The sequence below is a fragment of the Microtus ochrogaster genome, unplaced genomic scaffold (genome assembly GCF_000317375.1).
Source record: "Microtus ochrogaster isolate Prairie Vole_2 unplaced genomic scaffold, MicOch1.0 UNK21, whole genome shotgun sequence".
In the NCBI taxonomy this organism is placed as follows: Eukaryota; Metazoa; Chordata; class Mammalia; order Rodentia; family Cricetidae; genus Microtus; species Microtus ochrogaster.
The window spans coordinates 2,138,208-2,158,635 of record NW_004949119.1 but is presented as its reverse complement, the minus strand read 5'-3'; the positions used below and the strand labels follow the sequence as shown (position 1 = coordinate 2,158,635).

Below are 20,428 nucleotides of genomic sequence, written 5' to 3'. Positions count from 1 at the left end.
CAGTCTTATGTTCAGTTTTAAATGTCTCTTCTTTCAGGTAATTGCCAATTGCATTCCAAATCTACAGGTGTCTTATGTTCCCATCAAATTTACCATACTTTCTCAGTTTTCTCTCATAATACTGTGAATTCTGCATGGCAAAAATAAGAGCCTCACGGAGTATTAACACCTGACAAATAATAAATGCTTAGTGATGATTTGATGAATACATTTTTACCATGCAAAGAAAGAATAATGGTCATTGAGCCAAGGAAATCATTGAGTACATATTTGCTTTGCACTGAGAGAGTTTTACTATGTAGTCCACACTAGCCCTGAACCTGTTGTAGCCAAGGCTAGTCTTGAACTCATGATTCTGTAGTCTTAACCTCCCCTTTGATGGGACTACAGACATGCATCACCATGCCTAATAAGAAATCCTTAGCTGGGCTGTGGTGGCGCTTGCCTTTAATCTCAGCACTTGGGAGGCAGAGGCAGGTTGAAAGCAAATTCCAGGAGAGTCAGGGCTGTTACACAGAGAAATCCTGTCAAAGAAAGAAAGAAAGAAAAGGAGGGAAGGGAGGGAAGGGAGGGAAGGGAGAAAGGAGGAAGGGAGAAAAGAAGAAAAAAGAAAAGGAAAGAAAGAAAGAAAGAAAGAAAGAAAGAAAGAAAGAAAGAAAGAAAGAAAGAAAGAAAGAAAGAAAGAAAAAGAAAGAAAGAAAGAAAAGGAGGGAAGGGAGGAGAGGGGAGGGAAGGGAAGGGAAGGGAAGGGAAGGGAATTTAAAAAAGAAGAGAACAAAATCATTAATGGTCCCAAACTTGATTTTACTTTCAGGAAACTTGATCCTTGATGAAATTATAGAAAATAAAAACAATCATCATAGAATGCAATTCCTGAGCTACATCTATTTAGAGATCCAGTTACTGGATATGACTTTCAAATTTGAGAAAGAATTTTTAACTGCTAGGAATAACTTCTGGAGAGAGAACCTGCAGGATGGGGAAATGTAATGAAAAAGGTTTTGCGGGAATCAAATTGGTTCTCCACTAATGGTTCTCCTGTGTGGTAAATGAGAGAATAGACACCGCACCATTTTTATTACAGTAAGGTATCTAGTCAGTACATTAAAATTTAATGGCATTCATAAAAGCCAAACAAATCCCACTATGATTACCAGCAATCAGAAACAGGAGGAGCCCATCATGTCAGTGGAAAATGTGATTTTTATTTAAGCACTCTATCTGCCTGATCTCTTAAAGTGATCTTCTGCTTAGAAATAGAAACCTAAATTCTAGGTTTCTGACTAGGAATAGGATCAGTTTCCCAAATAATCTTATATCCTGACTATATCCTAGTAATATTCATTTAGATAATTTAATCAGCGAGTACAAACTGAAGCTTCTCCACTTTGGCCTTCAGCCTCAAGGACCAGCATTTGTGATTTAGATCAAAGGGACCAATGGCAGTCCCATGGAATTCTTAGCATACTCACTTGTGAATAAATCCATCCTTCCAAGAATATCACCTCATGTAAAATAATGTAAAAGAAGGTTCAAAGTTTCTTAGTTCTCGGTGATTTTAATTATCACTAATTGAGATGTTTAAGTTTAAGCTGTTTGTTTTGCTTTATCTTTTTCCCAATGCCTGCTTGGTATTAAACACGAAAGTTATGCATGCTACCCATCAATACTATTCAAGGAGACACTTCTCTTCACGGTAGCTCTGAGTTCGTTTTCAAGCAGATTCTCTCTTGAACTTGCACTCCTCCCCATCCTTGGCCCCCAGCGGGCTGGGATTACAGGCCTGTGGCACAGGACCTGACTTCAAACTTTATTTTAAAACAACAGGAATAGACGCACTCATGTGTATCATTCCAATAATAGCTAATATGCTTTGCATCCTGGAGCTGCAGTTTGAAAGGTCAAGGATCCTCAGCCCTTAGTCATCTAGAAACCTGAGTGAAGGCCACAGTCACAGTAGCAGTTTTTAGAAGGCATCAGGGAACACAGAGTACAAAAAGAGACGTTCTTTAATGTAGTTCGAGTAGCAAGTGCACAGCCGACTCAGCCTATCATATGCTCATTATCATATGATAATGCTAAGACACGATATTCCAACCCTGTGCTCTAATTGCAAGATCTTACAGCCCTCATCCATAAAATCCATAAAGTACTCCTTTCCCTGTCCCAAATCTTACAGTATGATACAATACAAAGCAGCTTTCTCATTTTTTAAAATTTATTTTAATTATGTATATATGTATATATGTGCATGTGAACATATGGGGTCAAATCCCCTGAACAGGAGCTGTGGGTGGTCGTGCACTGTCTGACATGGCACCGAAACTGACTTGGGTGCTCTGGAAGAGCCTCTAGCCCTTTCTCATTCTTGGCATGGCCAAGCTGAATGTAGACACTCAAAATGAAAATTTTGTCAATTAGACCACAATAAGGTAAGGTTGTTGGCTTTTTTTTTTATATTCATTTATAAGTATGTGTCTCGACCCCTATGGGTCTGGGCATCAGTCTAGCACCTCCGAGGAACTAGGCCTGAGCCACAACCCCTGTGGGTGTGGACATGAATCTGGGACCTCCGAGGGAGTAGGCAGGAACCAGAGATCTCTGCAGGTTCAGGCGTGAGTATGGGACCTCAGAGGGAGAAGGTCTGAGCCAGGACCTCTATGGGCCCAGGCATTGGCTGAGACACCAAAGGGAATAGGCAGGAACCAGAAACCAACCTCTACGGGACTGAGTGTGAGTTTGGGACATGTGAGAGAGTAGGCCTGAGCCAGGACCTCTGCAGGTCTGGGCACATGCGAGCCTGGGAACTCCGAGATAGTAGACCAGAGGCAGAGTCCTTTACAGGACCAACCCCAAGCCAGGGACCTCTGCAGGAACGGATCCAGACCAGGGACATTTATAGAAACAGCTCAACATAGGCTACAGCAGGCCTGAGACAGCAAACTCCAAGGGAGTAGAGCAAAGGCCGGGAGCAGTGAGTGACCTCCAGGAACACAGAGTGACCAACAGGGTAACTAGAACCGTGGCACTGACTGTACCAAGAGGAACAACCATCTGAGCCTTGGATTCACGGGCACCTAGAAAATTAATCGACAGCAGAATCTCAGACAGCCCCAACCACAACAATTAGAGAAAAAGATGAGTAGAAAAGGTAAGAACACATACAACACCACAAAGAGCAACATGACACCTGTAAAACCTAAAGACCCTACAACAGCAAGACTTGAACAACCAATATAGATGAAGCAGAAGAAAATGACCTAAAAAATAACGTCAAGAGAATGTTTGAAACTCTTAAAAAGAAAATGAGAAATTCCCTCCAAGAAATGGAGGAAAAGACGAACAAAAAATTGGAAGACATCAGCAAATCTCTTAAAGAAAACCAAGAAAAAGCAATCAAACATACAAAAGAAACTATTCAAGACTTGAAAACTGAAAGAAAGACAATAAAGAAAACACAAGCAGAGGGAATTATAGAAACAGAAATCATGAAAAAAACGATCAGGAACCACAAATGCAAGCATGAACAGCAGAATACAAGAGATGGAAGAGAGAATCTCAAGCGCTGAAGATACAATAGAGGAAATAGACTCGTCAGTCAAAGAAAACATTAAATCTAACAAATGCTTAACACAAAATATCCAGAAAATATGGGACACCATGAAAAGGCCAAACCTAAGAATAATAGGGATAGAAGAAGAAATTCAACTAAAAAGCACAGAAAATATATTTAACAAAATCATAGAAGAGAACTTTCCCAACCTAAAGAAAGATATGCCTATGAAGATACAAGAAGCTTACAGAATACCAAATAGACTGGATTAAAAAAAAAAAGTCCTCTCGCCACATAATAATCAAAACACTAAACATACAAAATAAAGAAAGAATATTAAGAGCTGCAAAGGAAAAAGGCCAAGTAACACATAAAGGTAGACCTATCAGAATTACACCTGACTTCTCACGGGAGACAATGAAAGCCAGAAGGTCGTGGTCAAACATTATGTAGACATTAAGAGACCATGGATGCCAGCCCAGACTACTATACCCAGCAAAACTGTCAATCACCATAAAAGAACAAAACAAGATATCCCATGACAAAACCAGATTTAACCAACATCTAGCCACAAAGCCAGCCCTACACAAAATACTAGAAGGAAAACTCCAACCCAAGGAAGCCAGCTACATCAACAAAAACACAATTGATGGTCTCATAGCAGAAAAATCCCAAAGAAGGGGAAAAATGCACAAATTAACATTATCAACAATGTTAACTAAATTAACTAAATCAACTAAATTAACAAGAGATAGCAATCACTGCTCATTATTATTCCTTAATATAAATGGACTCAACTCACCTATAAAAAGGCACAGGCTAAAAGCTAACAGATTAGATACAAAAACAGAATCCATCCTTCCTCATCTGAACCTCAAAGATAGACATCATCTTAGAATAAAGGGTTAGAAAAAAATATTCCAATCAAATGGACCTAAGAAACAAGTGGGTGTAGCTATCCTAATATCTAACAAAATAGACTTCAAACTAAAATCAATCAAAAGAGACAAAGAAGGACATTTCATATTAGTCACAGGAAAAATCCATCAAGAGGAAATCTGAAATTTTCCTTATCAGAAAATTTACAGTCATATAGCAGACTATAGACTATCATAAACAGCAAGGATTAAAAACTGCATGACTGTCTCAATGGATACTGAAAAATATTAAATAAAAACAAGCTATCAAATTTTTTTTGTTTGTGTGTTTTAACGTGTCATAAAGGCTAGAGGTATAATTCATCATAAGACCCTGGGTTTGATCCCCCGTACAACAAAATAAGTCTTAACATGAACAGAAAATATAGACTGGAAGAGAAAAATAGCTATCATAAATTTTTAAAAATAATTGGATTTATTTGAAGAAAGCAATAAAATAAAATCGAGAGACTATGGCAGGAAGCTAACCATCACCAAACCCCACTTCACCTTTCCAGCATTTTCACATCTTCTACATCAGAAGCAATCTCACAAGGAGGGAGAGATGTAGCGCAGCCTCACAGGCAGACAGCCCTGGGGCAGGACCTTCTCCACTCCTGCACTGAGCTTCTGAGTCTCAGTTGCTTCATAAACAAAATGAAGTGGACTAAATAACAACCAGTTCATACATGAATTTAAGAAATGGAGCTATTTCACAGGGTTCCTTTGATTCTACTATGGAAGGAACAATAAGATTATAAACAATTCCAGGAAAAGCAAATATACAAACACTAAATTTTGAGAATGAATTTCTTAATCTAAGACTAGACCTGTATTCTATATTGGAAAAGTCAAGGTATTAATTAAAGGAATACATTTTTATTGTTTCTATTTGCTTTTTGCTTTGTTTGTTTAATTTATACCAAATGTTTATGGGCATGCATGGGGGGGCAGAAGTCATCGCCTGACTCCCCAGCCAGTAAGCAGCGCACTCTCCAGTCCCCACTCTACCCCCATCCCCAGTGTTGGGTTACAGGTACATACCACTATACTCAACCTTTTAAGTAGCTGCTGGGGATCCAAACTCAGTTCCTCATGCTTTCACAGAAGGTACTTTTCCCAATGAGTCATCTCCCCAGCCCTGATTTTCCAGGAAAAAGATGAGGTTTTCAACAGTCTCAATATATCTTTAAGATGAGTCACTTAGTCAATAGTATTTATGGTCCTTAAATCCTTAAAAGCTTAGTAATTCGACTCTTCACAGATGACTTAATGCAATATAACACTTGCTGTGCGAGCCTGACAGCCTGAGCTGTCACCTTGGAGCCAACCTAGAAGAGCTAGGTGGGTAGCAGCTTGCTTCTGTCTGAAGAATCATCCCAAAGTTCACAAGAGCAGCAGCAGAAACACCCTGACTCGATAAGGCAGAGGAAACCAAGTCCTGAAAGTTGTCCTCTGATCCCACACCCACACTATCCTGCATCTGCACTGTACCAAAGACTACACACAGGCAGGTAAATTTAAACTGAAAGCCAGCCTGAACTACACAACTACTTAGCAAGTTCTAAGCCAGCAAGGGCTACACAGTGAGACCCTGTCTCTCAAAACAAAACAAGTTAGTACTGTCGAAGGGTAAGGGGTGGGTCACACTACCTCTGGAAGGTCAGACAGTACTCCTGGTACATACCTGCAATCTCAGGATCAGGATTTTAGACTAGCTTCGGCTATATATCCAGCTCAAAGTTACCTTAGTCTACATGAAAACCCGCCTCAAAAGTGAGAGCTTATTTTAAATGGGCAGAATCTTAACCTTAGTATTCTCAGAATTCCATGATAATTTATGTATACACATCCCAGTAAGAATATGTGAGCTCTGGGCCCTGTGAGTTCTTTTCAAGCTTTTGATTATACTGTAGAAAACGGAAACACCAATAACACATGCCTAAGGCTTTATTTCCTCATTTCTCAATCACCAAATATAAAGTAAACCAAAGATTTCACCCATGTTCACCTAGTTAGAACTTATCTACAAATTAATTTTTTCAAAAACGGCTCTGTTTTTATTGAAAAGACTCAAAGCTTCACAAATTACGTTTAAGGAAGTCAGTTCAAACAGCAGTGCACAGATGCGTTGAATACAGCAAGGCCAAAGAGGAGCTGTGGCAACGAGAGCGCTTGCTCTAGGTCGGAAATGCAGCGAGGCAGCTGACGGACGTGAATAATTATCTTACAAAACTTGGTCTTCAGTTGAGAGACAAAAGTCTTCTTATAGTAGCAATGGAAAGGATCACAAAAGTCTCAAGGTCAAAACAAACAAACCCTGAAACATCTGAAACACACAGTAGCCCCAGGCAGGCAAACACATGGCACTGAATACTACAATAAAAAATATTCTAAAAAACCAATGATTCTCCCAAAGGAGGGAAAAAAGGCACAGATTAACATCACAAACGATGAAAACTAAATTAACAGGAGATAGCAATCATTGGTCATTAATACCCCTTATTGTAAACGAATTCAACTCACCTATAAAATGGCACAGGCTAGCAGATCGGATATGAAAACAGAATCCATCCTTCTTCTGCATACAAGAAACACATCTGAGACATTGTCTCAGAGTAAAGGGTTGGGAAAAAAATATAACAATCAAATGGACCTAAGAAACAAACTGGTATAGCAAGCCTAATATCTAACAAAATAGACTTCAAGCTAAAATCAGTAAAAAGAGACAAAGAAGGGCATTTCATATTAATCACACGAAAAATCCATCAAGAGGAAATCTGAATACTGAACACCTATGCCCCAAATACAAGGGCATCCTCATATGTGAAAGAAACACTTCTAAAGCTTAAATCATACATTAAACCCCACACACTAATAGTGGGAGACTTCAACACTCCCCTCTCACCACTGGACAGGTCAATCAGACAAAAAATAAACAGAGAAATAAGAGAACTAGTAGATGTTTTGACTCATCTATAGAACATTCCATCCAAACAGAAAAGAATATACCTTCTTCTCAGCACCTCATGGAACGTTTTCAACAATTGACCACATACTCGGTCACAAAACAAACCTCAACAAATAAAAAAAAAAATTGGAATAACCCAATGTTATCGGATCACCATGAACTACAAATTATAAGAAATAAAACCCTTTCTTCCAAAGGAAAAAAAACAATGATTCTGTGCACTTTAACCAACAAGTAGGTTTAAAAATACAATTTATGGGGCTGGGAGAGGGCTCAGCAGTTAAAAGCACTGGCTGCTCTTCAGAGGGCCTGGGTTCAATTCCCAGCACTCACGTGGCAGCTCACAACTATCTACAATGCCAGTTCCAGGGGACCCAACATCGTGGCAAAACACCAATGCACATAAAATAAAAATAAAATAAATTTTTTAAAAAATCAAATTACAAAGCCGGGCGATGGTGGCGCACGCCTTTAATCCCAGCACTCGGGAGGCAGAGGCAGGTGGATCTCTGTGAGTTCGAGACCAGCCTGGTCTACAGAGCTAGTTCCAGGACAGGCTCCAAAGCCACAGAGAAACCCTGTCTCGAAAAACAAAAAAAAAAAACAAAAAAAAAAATCACATTACAAGATAACTTTGTTTGGGTTCTCAAAATCAAAAGAAAATAAAATCTAAATATAAGTGCTAATAATATAAAATAAAACACTATTTAACTTTGGTCAAAAAGACATAAATTAGATCTAAGTATGTTTTAATCACTTTAAAATGTATTCTCTGTACATTAATATATAAACTATGTTAAAATCTTACAGGTAGGTGCCAAAATTATGCTAACTGATAGGGTTTAAGGATAAAAACAAGGAAACCTGATAAAGGATGGAGCATGGGGTACCTTCTCATACAGTTCATCATTTGATTCAGCAGGCCTAGACATCCCAATATGTTTCAAAACCAGTCCAAGCTGGAAAACCAGTCCAAGCTTTGACATTTACCAGAGGGTGCTCAGAGCAGCAATGAGGCAGGTGGTAGCACTTCCCAGGGGCAGCGCAGAAGCGTTTGCCTGCCAGAAGGAACTGTGCACTCTGCTGCTTGCAGGAGTTCATACCAACCACAGTGGAGCCCTGACAACACTGGGGCATTAAGCTGCCGTAACTTTCTCGTCTCTGTGCTACTGCAGAGATAGGAATGAACTTCCCACTCAGAAGGCAGAAGCAGGTGGCTCTCTATAAGCTTGAGGCCAGCCTGTTCCACAAAACAGTTCCAAGACAGCCAGGGCTACATAGTAAAATGCTGTCTCAATAAACTAAAAAGAAAAACAATAAAGAAAAGAATGATGTTTGAGTACATTCTACAAAAGCATTTTTCTCCAACGTGTGCTGGCTGGTCTTATGTCAACTTGACACAGAAAATGAGGTATCTGAAAGGAGGGAGCCTCAATTGAGAAAAGCTTCCATAAAATCTGGCTATCAGGCCGTTACTAGTGATTGATGGGGGAGGGCCCAGGCCACTGTGGGTGGAGCTATCTATCCCTGGGCTGGTCCTGGGTTCTATAAGAAAGCCATGGAGAGTAAGCAAAAACAGCACTCCGTGTCCTCTACACCAGCTCCTGCCTCTAGGTTCCTGCCCTGTTTGAGTTCCTGTCCTGACTTCCTTAGACATGTGATGTAGAAGAATAAGCTAACTGGACCCTTTTCTCCCCAACTTACTTTTGGTCACGGTGCAAGGAAATCGCAGCAATAGAAATCCTAACTGAGACACAAGGCAAATTCAAACTGCACCATAAACATTTCTCACCTGTAAACAATCAAGCAAGTCCACACTAAAAAAGACTAAATCTGGCCAGTTTGACACACAACTTACTCTCCTTTATTTAGCACTGAAACCTATTATCCATTACGAATTAGGCTGTGAATCTTGCTGGGAACCATTTTCATGCTGTCATTCTGTGGCTCAAAATCTGCAAAGCTTCTTTCCTGCCAGCTCTAAATTCCCAGTCAGGCTTTCAAGGACCTTCCTCCCTGGGCCCAACCTCCTCACTGGGCTGAGTGTCCTGCCACCCTCACTGCCCCAGCCCTCTTCGCACTGGCCTCCGCGACTCAAACCCAGCACGTATTACATCCAGAGTGATCTGCTTTCTCCATCCTCTGTTCTCCCAAGTCTCGAGTCGGACATGACACCTTCTTCGACTATCCATCCCTACACTGACAGTTCTTATCAAGTCCATTTGTGTTACAGCTCCTGAATTGGAAAGGTCTCAAAATATCTCCACTTTTTGTTCCTCTCTGATACACAGGGGGAAATAAAAACTTGTAATCCAACCAGTTGCTCAGCAAACTGAGGCAGAAGAATCTTGAATTAGAAGAGACTGATGTTTGAAAAAGAAAAACAAAAAGAAAGCGCATATGTAGGACATATGCCAACATGTCTAGAACTCTGCAATTCCCAGGCATAATAGCTGTAGTTCCACTCAGTCCTCTTCCAGCAAAGGAATCACAAGAGAAGGCAAGAGTGCCTGCCCTTCAGTGAGAGTGCAGGGAAACAGCAACAAAACAGAAGCACTGATGAGAGGGCTGTGTGACTGAAGTCACTCTCTTCTTCCCAACCACACCCGCTCCTACCTCCTGGGGTTTTGTATTTGTTTTGATTTTATGTATGTGGGTGTTCTGTCTGTACATCTGCTGTGTGCTCTATGCACATATTGCCTGGTGCCTTTGGGAGCCAGAAAGGTGTCTAATGCCCAGAACTGGAGATAGAGATGGGTGTGAGCTACCATGTGAATGCTGGGAACCACATCCCGATCCTTTAGAAGGACAGCCAATGCTCTTACCTGCTAAGCCATCTCTTCAGCCCTCAATTTTTTTAAGTACGATATTGGTAAATTCTGTGGTTTATGACTATCAATAAACTACTTATAATATCTTCCACAGGGGATTTTTCACTGTATACTGGTAAGAACTGCTATCCTATACAGCAAAGAGCATGCTAGACAAATAGAAGGCAAGCAATAACTAGCCAATGAGTGTGTCCAGTTAATAAATCAGTTATGTATAAATATTGATTAATGTTCAGCTGGCTGGTGATGATTGATGAAAATAAAAAGTATAAACACAGATTGACAGAGCTGTTATGACTGTGGACAGTTTCTCAAGGTCCGACCCTAATATTTTGATATAAGATCATGGCTACTGCTCTCCAATCCTAATGTTTAAGTTAAGGCAGCTTCTATGGTAGCAATGTACCTCTTGTGCAACACTGTGGCCATGATTCAAATCTTAGGTAAACTTAGTGAATGGTGAACTTATTTTCCAATGTAATCAGAGACAAGGTAACTTGTTCTGCGCACAAGAAAGACTGGCTGTGTCATACAAATCTTGTTCTGTATTAAAATGTCTCAGTTGGGGGTGGGGGTTGCCCTAGTTTTGTTTTTTTCTGAAACAGGGTCTCACTATGTAGTCCTGGTTATCCTGGAACTCACTATATAGACCATGCTGGCCCTGAACTCACAAATAACTGCCTGCCCCTAACCTCCTGAGTGCTGAGATTAAAAATGTCTGCCACCACACCGAGCCTTTAAATGGTACTTTTACAAGAAGGAAGGTCCTGAGCACTGCAAGTCCCTCAATGCCAATTACAATTTAAACTCAGATTGACTATTTCAGATCTAAAATGCTTGAGATCAGAAACAGTTTTGATTTTTAAGGGTGTTTCGGAGGAGGTGGGCTACCAGAAATGTTCATCTTGTGTGACACTTAACAAATTAAACTCACTTTTCAGTATTCCATGAATTGACTGTAACACAAGCCAGTGATTTGAGACCCACTCCAAATCCTGAAACGGCATATCCCTCCCTGAAAGCCCTGAAAGCTCTTTAAACATATACGAGATGGTGAGCATGAACCTGCCCCGGCCAAGAGTTTTCTGTCTCCTGTTGCCTTGGCATCCTCACACTCTAGAAAGTGAAGCTGACAGTAAGCGTCTAACATTTATTTCCTTCTTTGTGCTGCCTAAGAAGCTGTCACTATTCAGATCCACAAAACCAGACTTCAGAGGAAGCTTGGGTCAGTAATGCCTGGAAACACCCAAACATCAAGCAAATAGCCCCAAAGAATGTCCTACTCGACAATTCCAAGGATATAATTAATTGCTTCTATCTGTTTCCCTTTGTCCCTTCCCCTCAGGCTGAGATATCTACTTTCTGCTTCCTTACATCCCAGAGAAAAGCAAGAAAAGCAGAACCACTGTGTTTTAAATTTTAGTGTACTTGCTTGCCCGCAGAGCTGACAAGGACACTCATCTTGTTTGGACTTTAAGCTTCAATAAAATTTCAGTGTAGCTAATTAAGTGACATACTTTTAAATGAATTGTTCAGTATTTTTCAGCTAATCATAACACATTGGTGTTCTCAAGTTCTCATGGAAACAGTGGTTTTGCCTCCTGGTACAATGCAGGTTCAAACCTTTGGGGCTTCCCTCTAGTTAACCTCACATGAGCAACTGTCTCACTGAAATATGTACAATGATGACTTTCTAATTCTATCATTCCTTCCGTATTTATTGGTTCATAGTCTCCTCATCAAATAGGGTTATGAAATAAAGTTGACACAACAAGAGCAGGAGAAAAGATTAATTCTTTTTCATTTCCAATTGCCAGAGTAAGGGACTGGTACCCTAGTTACCACCAAATGTCATCTATGAAAAACAAAATAAACAAAAAAGGGGGTGGAGGGAGGTTTCTTTAGGATTTATCTTATTTTTGACCTCCGCATACACACAAACACATGTGTATGAAGACAAACACACACACACGCACCAGAAGTACCTCTCAGAATCAACTTACTTTTTCTAACAAGAGTAGTAGTATTCTATTTAGTAACAAATGTTTTACTCACTTAATAAATGCTGGCGGCATGTCTCTCTTCAAAATCTGATCCTCGGTGGTCTGAACTGTCTCTTTTCCAACCTACAAAAGGAAGGTATGAGTCAAGTATTAAGTTCTGGAACTGTCAGTAACATTTACTTAAGCAGTCTCAAACATACTTTAAGACATAGTCCAGGTATGGTATATCCATATGCCTGCAATCCTATCACTCAAGTTTGAGGCCAGCCTGGATAGACAGTACCAGTCAAAACAACAACACCACAACAAAAACCCTCCATAATCTAGTTTCAAAAGAAAATTTTTGCATTTTCAATTATTAGGATCAATCAAATCAGGCATGGTGGCACTCAGCTGTAACCCCAATATGTAGGAGATGAAAACAGGAGGCCCAAGAATTCAGGGTCATCCTTATCTACACAGCATGAGAACTTGTCTCAACAGGGGAAGAAAGGATAACATGTTTGCACAATATAATTATAAAACAATATGAAGTCCAAGCACAGCTCTAGGGTAACTTGGGGCAACACTAAAAATAGTGAGAAAATAGAGAAACCTGTTGAAAATACACATGCATATGCTACACTACACTGAAAAACATCTCTAAAAGGCCAAATGAAGCATACAACTTGAGCAGACTAAAATGAATATACAAAATATTTTGCACACAAATATATATGGAGGAGGGAGGACAGACTGGAAGAAATATCTGATGAAATTCTGACTTTGATACTAGAAATCAAACAAGAAAACATGGAACTTTAATAGCAACACACATACGTATATGTGTGTATATATGTATAGAAATATATGTAAACCTGAAAATAACATGCATTTACATAGTTTAAGAACAACTTGAAAAGAAATAACAAATACTTTTGAATGCCAACAATGTAATAGACAGCTCCACATTCTGTGAGCAGCAATATAAATTTACACATTCTCTTTTGGCATTTGCTTCTGTATCTTAGGAAACATAAAAATTGTCACAACTAAGAACTCCAAACTGAGAGACTAGCCCCTACAAGCAGTATCACCAAATGTGAGTATTACAATATTTACAAAAGTATTTACTACAATGTTACTCTTAACAGCCAACATCCTTTTAAAATAACTTACCTATCAGAAACAGTTAAGCAAAGTAAGGTCATCCTAATTTGGAGAAAGGCCAGTATGATTATACAGACTCGGAGTTGTAGGAAAATATTTCACTTAAAAAAACCATAGTTAGGTATAGTAGCTCACACCTGTCATCTCAGCAGTCAAGAAGCAAAGGCAAGATTTGACAGTGTACAGCCTGGTCTACAGAGTGAGCTCCAGGTTACTCTAAAATTACAAACAGATCTGCAGCTATAGCTCGGTGCTAAAGCATGGCCTGGCACATACAAGGCTTTGGGTTCAAGTCCCAGCTCAGAAAAGAAGGAATTATAACTGTAAGTACAATATGCTCAGCAACAAAGGTAAACCACATTGCAGCGCAGAAATGTGAAACTTTGTCTGGACTACAGAGTGGGTTCCAAGACAGCCAGGGATACACAGAGAAACCCTGTCTAGAAAAAAAAAAAGCTGAAAAAAGTGAGCAAGAAAAATCCCTAAATATACAATAAATTAGCTAAAGAAAAAGCTGCAATAAACTATTCTTAGGAAATACAAGTCATGCATAAATTACTGAAGACAAGTTTTTTTTTCTATCAAGTCAATAGCTGAGAAAAAGCATCACACAGCACTGTGTAAGAGCCAGCGCTTCTACAGACAATAGACTGTCTGTAGCACAATAAAAGCCTTTCAGATCAGCAGCTGGTTTAAGAGTTTCTCAGATCAAATATGACAGAACATTTCCAGTGTCTGTTCACTATGTTTGCCAGCTGAAAACAACCATTCAAAAAGCGATGGGCCATGATTTCATGAGGTAAAAGACAAAGTTCAGGCATGAAGTCACCAGTTCATATTAAGTATAATGGGCTTAAAATATTCACAGTGAAGACACATGGAGAACCCTTTAATGTACACATAGGGCACAGGGGGACAGAGAAACAGAAAACAGGGGGAGGGAGGAAAAGGGAGCGTTCCTCTCAAATCTCCATTAGAAAAGTGAGGGTTATTCAGTGTTCCTGAGCCAAATGTCAGATACTGACTGTTCCAGGTACTGAAAATGAAGCAGACAGTAAGTTTCCCGACAGTCACAGGGATGTGGCTCAGTTGGAGATTGCCTGTCTCAGATGCCGGAAGCCCTGGGTTTGATCAACACTGCATAACTCAGGAGTGGTGGGATACTCTGGAGGCAGATAAACCTGGCGCACAGATATACACACATAGGCAAAACACACACATAAAGTAAAAAATTTAAAACTAAATAAAAGCAGACAAAACAGTCTATAATGAAGAAACAACACCAGAGCTGAGACTTTGAAGCTAATCTCATCCTGAAGATCTGGGCCTAGTGGCCATGCTACTCAGGAGACCAGAGGAGGAAGACCGCAGGTTCTAGGCCACCCTGGATACCTTACTGAGACCCTGTGTCAAAACCATAAACCTATTCCATCTAATCCACATCTTGTTTGTTCCGTTGTGTTTTCATGTATAAAACATGGGAACTGTCTTCATGGTCACAGCGAGACTGAAGGAAACATATTACCTGTTATCTCTTGCTTGGTAATTTTTTTTCCTTTTTTTATCTTTTTAAAGGAAAACAAACTATCTTTTTTTCATTATACATACCAATCTAAGTTCCCACTCCTTCCCCTCCTCCCACTCCCTCCACATACCCTCCCATCCCACCCCATCCAATCCTCAGAGAGGGAAGGCACATTGCTTTGTGGAAGGTCCAAGGCCCTCCCTACTACATCTAGGCTGAGCAAGGTATCCCTCCAAAGAGAACAGGTTCCCAAAAAAACCAGTACATGCAGTAAGGATAAATCCCGGTGCCACTGCCAGTGGCCCCTCAGTCTGCCCCAGCCACGCCACTGTCAACCACAATCAGATGGACTAGTTTGGTCCTATGCTTGTTCCTTCCCAGTCCGGCTGGAGTTTATGAGCTCCCATTATCTCAGGTAAACTGTTTCAGTGGGTGAACCCATCATGGTCTTGACCTCTTTGTTCTTACTCTCATTCCTCCCACTCTTCAACTGGACCTTGGGAGCTCAGTCCAGTGCTCTGATGCGGGTCTCTGCCTCTGTTTCCATCTGTTACTGGATGAAAGTTCTATGGTGATATTTAAGATAATCATCAGTCTGACTACTGGGCAAGGCCAGTTTGGACACCCTTTTCTCTATTGCTTAGGGTCTTAGCCAGGGTCATCCTTGTAGATTCCTGGGAATTTCTCTAGAGCCAGGTTTCTGCGAACCCTATAATGGCCCCCTCAATCGATATCTCTTTCTTTGCTCTCATCTCTGTTCTTTCTCCATCTCTACTATTCCATTCCCTCAAGTTCTCCTCACCCCTCCACTTTCCCTTCTCTTCCCCTTCCACCCTCCATTCTTCCCCCATCCCCATGCTCCCAATTTTGTCAGGCGATCTTGTCTGTTTCGACTTTCCAGGTGGATCTATATATGTTTTTCTTAGGGTTCACCTTATTACTTAGCTTCTCTAGGATCATGAACTATAAGCTCAATATCCTTCGTTTATAGCTAGTATCCACTTATGAGTGAGTACATACCACAGTCATCTTTTTAGGTCTGGCTTACTCACTCAGGATAGTGTTTTCTAGTTCCATCCATTTGCATGCAAAATTCAAGATGTCATTGTTTTTTACAGCTGAGTACTACTCTAATGTGAACTTCTGAAGGGATCACCATCCCTGACATTAAGCTCTATTACAGAGCTATAGTAATGAAAACAGCTTGGTACTGGCATAAAAACAGGAAGGTTGACCAATGGAATCGAATTGAAGACACAGATATTAATCCACACACCTATGAACACCTGATTTTTGACAGAGAAGCTAAAATTATACAATGGAAAAAAGGAAAGTACCTTCAACAAATGGTGCTGGCATGTCAATATGTAGAAGAATGAAAATAGATCCATATCTATCCCCATGCACAAAACTCAAGTCCAAATGGATTAAAGACCTCAATCTAAATCCAACCACACTGAACCTGACAGAAGAGAAGTGGGAAATACTTCAATGCATGGGCACTGGAGACCACTTCCTATATATGACACCAGTAACAAAGACACTGAGAGAAACAATAAATAAATGGGACCTCCTGAAACTGAGAAGCTTCTGTAAAGCAAAGGACACAGTCAATAAAACAAAATGATGGCCTACTGAATGGGAAAAGGTCTTCAGCAACCCCACATCAGACAAAGGACTGATCTCCAAAATATATAAAGAACTCAAGAAATTAGACATCAAAATTCTAAATAACCCAATTAAAAACTGGGGTATAGAACTAAACAAAGAATTCTCAACAGAAGAATCTCAATCAGCCAAAAGATACTTAAGGAAATGTTCAATATCCTTAGCCATCAGGGAAATGCAAATCAAAACATCTCTGAGATACCATCTTACACCTGTCAGAGTGGTGAAGATCAAAAACACCAATGATAGCTTATCCTGGAGAGGATGTGGAGTAAGGGGAACACTCATCCATTGCTGGTGGGAATGCAAACTTGTATAACCACTTTGGAAATCAGTATGGCAGTTTCTTTTTTGTTTTTTTAATATTTATTTATTTATTATACAATATTCTGTCTGCTTGTATGCCTGCAGGCCAGAAGAGGCCGCCAGACCTCATTACAGATGGTTGTGAGCCACCATGTGGTGGCTGGGAATTGAACTCAGGACCTTTTGAAGAGCAGGCAATGCTCTTAACCACTGAGCCATCTCTCCAGCCCAGTATGGCAGTTTCTCAGAAAACTGGGAATCAACCTACCTCAAGATCCAGCAATATCACTGTTGGGCATATACCCAAAATATACTCAATCATACTACAAAGGCATTTCTTCAACTATGTTCATAGCAGCATTATTTGTAATAGCCAAAGTCTGGAAACAACCTAGATGCCCCTCAACCGAAAAATGGATAAAGAAAATTGCTTGGTGATTTTGAGTCTCAAAGTTTTGTCTTTGATTAGCCTAGAAAGGCTTTATCAGTGCTTCACAAATCAGGAGATATCCTTATGGCCCATTATACTTTAGAAATTGGCTTCTTTGGATGCCCTGGACTTTATGATACTTACATAATATAACACTGAACTGTCGAGAGGTAGAACAGAGGATGACAGCCCTTCAACAGACCTGCAAGTCGGACAGCCTAACTCCCTACCTTGTCCCTAGCTGAAGCCAGTACAGCCAGACGGTCTTTCTGATTCAGTAAACCATGTACTCAAACACATCTGACTGAACCCTTGCCTGGGCTCATTTTTCTGGTTGAGCTATGTGATCCTTTTCTTCTTCACCTCAATGCTAAGTTGCAGGTCTAGCTCTTCTTTTGTAAAGAGATCATTTGGTAAAGACATAACAAAGGTTCATGAGTGACTTAGGAATGAGTTAATAGGAATATGAAGAGTCAGGAGACAAGTTCAGCTTTAGAAGGTTCATGTTCCGTGTTTATAAGTCCAGTTTTAAGATTCAATGATATATCTCACACTTGTACAGCACCAAATCACCAAAACACCTGGCCTACTAAACCAAAGGCTGATACATTATAGAATATGGTTCCTCATTTATTGTTCCAGAATAGCTAATAAATGTCTGTGACCTAAGTCAAATAATTTAATCACTTTTCCTTTAATAACTTCTTCCACCACTGTCACCTAAGTGCCTTTAGGGGCTGGAGAGATGGATTAGTGATTAAGAGCACTGTCAGCACATCCAAAGGACTCAAGTTCACATTCCAGCATCCTCGTCAACAATTTCACAACCACCCGAGACTCCAATTCCCTCCTGGCCTCTAGCTGAGACAGACACACACACAGACACACACACACACATACAATAATAATAATAATAATAAAATAAAGAGCTTTTAATTAAAGTGTTAAAATGCAACAATAAAGTTGGTAAATATTAGATGGAATCATTAATAACTTATTAATAACAAAGAAATATTAAAGTGAATGAATTACTTTTGGACTACAAAATAATTAGCCAAATATTCCATGATAAATTAAAGTAATATTATTGTAATTATTATATATGAAAGCAAATCAACAGAAATTTTCTACTAAAAAAAATTTAGGGGCTTGAGAAATGCTCAACAGTTAAGTGTAAATTTGCTGTTCTTCCAGGACCTGAGTTCAATTCCAAGTATCTATATAAGGTGACTTACAACTACTTGTAACTCCAGCACCAGGGGCTTCCAATACCCCTGGCTCTGTGTACACCTGTATTTGTGCACTTGTCCACACACAGACATATATATACAATTCAAAATAATTTTTAAAATTTAAATGAAGAGAAAATATTAAAAAATCATTCTTAATTACATACGGTTCTGAGCAAGTTGTCTGGTCACTATTTTAAAATAACACTTTCGGGGAATTATCTAACTTTATTGTAAATACTCATTTTTACTTCCCAATTTCAATTCTATGGCTCTGTAGTGTTCAGATTTGTTCACTGCTGGGCACTGCTCCTAAGACCTGATTTATATTCAGTCCAAAAATCAGATGCTCCCTGCCAACTATGTGTCACCTAGGTGGTAGGAAGAGGAAAAAAACACATCCTTGGACATATGAACTGGAATAGTGGTAGTGGATGAGAAACAGGCCTGAGAGAAGCTTTGGAGACTTTGCAGGAAGCCTTGCTTCTTCTGAAGATTCTTACTTTGTTCTATAGTTAATTTAAATATCTTTTGTTCAATATGTCACTTTCAGCTCAAAAATTCTATATAAGAAAGCTGTTGTCTTGTTATTGTTGGTATGCTCTTTTCATCACAATCTACTCAAGTTCAGAAATATAGAATGATTAGTTACTTTTCAGGGGGAATAAAGGAGGTGCAGCTAGACTAAAAACTGTTAATGCAGATGTCTCCCTTAGCTACAGTAAAGGTAAGACAATGGCAAAACATAGCAGAGAGGATTCTTATTACCAATTCGTATAGTATAAGCGGTAACTACAGTGCTTTACAAAAGGAGGCAAGGCGGCAGGCATGGTTGTGCACACTGTAATTGTCACAATCTTTAATGAGGTAGGAGAACTGGGAGGTAAGAATCCAGCCTGTGCTACACAGCAAAGCAATGTTTAAACAACAGATATCTTCCCTCCCTCCTTCCCTCCCTCCCTCCATCTATCCATCCATCCTTCCTTCCCATCCTTTAAATACTCACTATACCGATTAGGATGGCCTTGAGACCAGGGTGACCTTGGTATCACAGAGACTCTACCTCTGGAGAAATGGGATTAAGAGTGTCCACCACCATACTCAGCTAGACAACAGGATCTTAGTGTAAGTCTTTATGTTGTCACAGTGCACAGAACAAATCAATCATTTATGACCAACCATTCACAACCAATGCTGTGGGATAATACTCTTGTATGCTGTAAAGATTTGTCTCTTGTATTAGTTTAATAAAATGATGATTGGCCTGTAGTCATGCAGGAAGTATAGGCAGGGCGACCAGACTAAGAGAATTCTGGGAAGAGGAAAGGCAAAGAAATAGTCAGCCAGATGCAGAGGAAGCAAGATGAGAATGCCTCACTGAGAAAAGGTACCAAGACATGTGGCTAAACACAGACAAGAACTATGGGTTAATTTAGATTGTAAGAACTAGTTAATAATAAGCCTGAGCTAATAGACCAAACAGTTTATAATTAATATAAGCCTTGGTGAGTTCCCGATAGAACATCCCCATTGTCTCAGTGTGTGGGTGTACCCCTCGCGGTCCTGAGCTCCTTGCTCGTGCTCCCTCTCTTTCTGCTCCTAATTTGGACCTTGAGATTTCTGTCCGGTGCTCCAATGTGGGTCTCTGTCTCTGTCTCCTCTCATCGCCTGATGAAGGTTAATATTCAGGAGGATGCCTATATGTTTCTCTTTGGATTCACCTTCTTATTTAGCTTCTCTAGGATCGCGAATTATAAGCTCAATGTCCTTTATTTATGGCTAGAAACCAAATATGAGTGAGTACATCCCATGTTCCTCTTTTTGGGTCTGGCTTACCTCACTCAGG

The 20,428-nt window shown here is 39.9% G+C and overlaps 1 protein-coding gene across 2 annotated transcripts in view; it reads right to left on the bottom strand.

Annotated features, from left to right (window-relative positions):
- The window catches only part of Vcl (vinculin), an 88,898-nt gene that overhangs the window by 48,450 nt on the left and 20,020 nt on the right, over positions 1-20,428 (bottom strand). For both annotated transcript variants that reach the window (XM_005367655.2, XM_005367656.2), the window contains exon 2: positions 12,328-12,398. In XM_005367655.2, the coding sequence (XP_005367712.1) occupies positions 12,328-12,398 (71 nt within the window). The remainder of the gene's footprint in view (positions 1-12,327; positions 12,399-20,428) is intronic.